At 69.4% G+C, this 2,373-nt stretch overlaps 1 protein-coding gene across 1 annotated transcript in view; it reads right to left on the bottom strand.

Moving 5' to 3' along the window:
• The window catches only part of PPFIA1 (protein tyrosine phosphatase, receptor type, f polypeptide (PTPRF), interacting protein (liprin), alpha 1), a 42,505-nt gene that overhangs the window by 14,494 nt on the left and 25,638 nt on the right, over positions 1 to 2,373 (bottom strand). The window contains 2 exon segments of the mRNA XM_012734322.1: positions 360 to 511; positions 2,098 to 2,204. Coding sequence (XP_012589776.1) covers positions 360 to 511; positions 2,098 to 2,204 — 259 coding nt within the window.

The following is a 2,373-nucleotide window of genomic DNA, read 5'->3' as shown; positions in this document are numbered from 1 at the left end:
CCCGCGGCGGCCGGGGACCCCGCCGGCCTGGACTTCGCGCAGCAGCACAAGGCAGGCAGAGGCGCAGAGGGGGACGGGCCGGGCCGGGGGCGCGGCCACGGCCGCCGAGGGCCCACAGAGTGGAAGAGTGGAGCCTGGCAACGGGCTCTGCTGAGACTCAGGGGCCCCGAGAGGTGGTGTCTCCTCGAACAGCAGGCAGACACGTGTCCCTGACACGGGCCTGGCCACTCGGGCTGGACCCCCAAGGACGCCCCTAATAAACGCGACCGGCTAGCCTGGCAGTCTCTGTGGCATTCCCCCCAGGGGAAGAGCAGCGCCTTGGAGGGGGCGCCGCGGAGGAAAGGCCGCCCGCTCCTTACTTCCGGATGTCCCTGATGTCCTCGTGGCTGACCGTGTGCGGCGCGCCCTTGTGCAGCCTGTCCAGCCGGAGGGGCCGCGGGGAGGCCGGGGGCGAGGTTTCACATTTGATCGTGGTCTTGTCATCGCGTACCTCTTCTCGGGAAGCCGGCAACTGAGGGTGGAGGGGAGCGTCGGTCAGGCGGCCACAGCGGCCCCCGCCACGGGCTCTACGCCAGCCAGAAACCGCCTGGAAAATCTACGCCCTGCGCGCCGAGCAGAGCTAGCCTATCCCGAGGCCGCCGAAGGGCTGCCTTGTGCGTGAGCACAGCCTGCCGCGGCCCCCGCTGGAGAGGGCCTGCGAGGCAGAGGCCGCCGCCCAGGGGCGCTAGGGGCGGGGCCGGGGCCCCAGCGTCTGTCCTGGTGCTGGCCGAGCTGCTGGCCAGTAGCAAGTCGGGGGGACGAAGCTCCTGCCCCAACAGCCGCGTCTGCCTTGAGGTCTCGATACTCTCCCGGCTGAGTATGACTAAAGGGCGGCGAAACGAGCTTGCTCGAGATGCGGCTCGCCCCCACTCGCGAGGGCGATCTCCAGCCGTCTTCTCTGTCGGGGGACGCGAAAGCAGGAAGGAGGGTGGTGCAGCCACAGAGTTGCTAAGCAGGCCCGGGGCCCGGCAGGGTGGCCTGTCAGCTCCTCAGGTGTCAGGCTGGGCTGGACCCTGGGACAGGGCAGGCAACCCCCAGACAGGCAGCCAGGAGCGGCTGACAGGTGGCGAGTGCGGGAGGAGCCCCCCCTGCGGCGGGCACGTGGGCACTGCACCCCTCCCCAACTCCTGACCCCAACCAGGAAACCAAGGTCATGAATGGGAACTTCAGGGGGCAGATCTCAGAGTCAGGTTAAAATGACCCCCACGCCGGAGCAGCCGAGACCTCGCTGCAGCTGCGTGGCAGGAGGTGGGCCCTCCCCAGGCGGCACCACCATGATGACCCCCACAGGCCGGCGGCCAGGCCGAGAGCCCGCAGGGTCGGGCAGGGGCACGGAGCGGGCTGTCCCCTGGGCGCGGCTCATGCCCGGGCTGCCGGAGGCCTCCAGAGCACACAGAGGGGGCTCTGCCACGCTCGCCGCTGCGCCACACGGCACACCAGAGGGCCGCCACACGCCCAGGTCGCTGTCGCCGCCGGCGCTAAGTGACCCAATGGCCACCGCCCCGCTGGGCACCCCGCCCCACCCGGGCACGCACTCGACGGCTCTGGCCACGGGACAGGCCGCGGCACTGTCCTGAGAGCCCGGGCTGGTTTGGGGTGGGGGCCAGAGCGTGAAAGTTGGGCCCTTTTGGGTGAACTGCTCTGCCCCCTGCCCTGCCTGCCCTGAGGCCCGCGCACCCTCCGTGCGGAGAGGCCCTGCCGGTCACGGGGTGCTGGGGCTCCCTGAGGCCAAGGCACCTGTGCTCACTGGGGCGTGGGGTCTCGCCGGCGGGAGGCCTACAGGGAGGCAGCGCAGGCCCCCAGGGACACTCCAGGGACACCCCACGTGCGTGGTCAGCGCTGCCAGCGTGGCTTCCCCGATGACACCCCGCGGGGTGCAGCCACGAGGGGGCGGAGGCTGCCCGGCTTCCGTGGAGGCCGCCAGGGGCCGTTTCCCATGCAGCAGCCGCCTCGGAGGTGGCGGCGTGTCTGGGCGACGCGGGCACCCCACGCATCCCCCTGGCGGCAGGCACCCCGACACTCGGTAAACAAAGGGGTGTCACGTCACAGCTGTGTTACCTTTCTACGATGCTTCCTTAAGTCACTAGGCTGACAGAGGCGTGCAAAGAAATAAAGAGAAACCAGATTTACTGCACACTCCGAAGGATCAGCACAGGCAGGTAAACCTCAAACGACAGGACAGATACGACACAATTCGGAAGCGTGTAGCTGGAAACAGAGTAGGTTTCCGCCGCAGTTTTGAACACCACACGGCAGCATTCGATAGCGGAGCGGCGTCAGTCGCCGCGGGGGCCCAGGGCAGGACGTGCCGTCGGCCTCACGCGGAATCTGGCC

The sequence above is a fragment of the Condylura cristata genome, unplaced genomic scaffold, assembly GCF_000260355.1.
Source record: "Condylura cristata isolate star-nosed mole 26May11 unplaced genomic scaffold, ConCri1.0 scaffold00054, whole genome shotgun sequence".
Classification (NCBI taxonomy): Eukaryota; Metazoa; Chordata; class Mammalia; order Eulipotyphla; family Talpidae; genus Condylura; species Condylura cristata.
The sequence above is the reverse complement of the archived record's forward strand: the minus strand, read 5'-3'. Positions and strand labels throughout refer to the sequence as shown.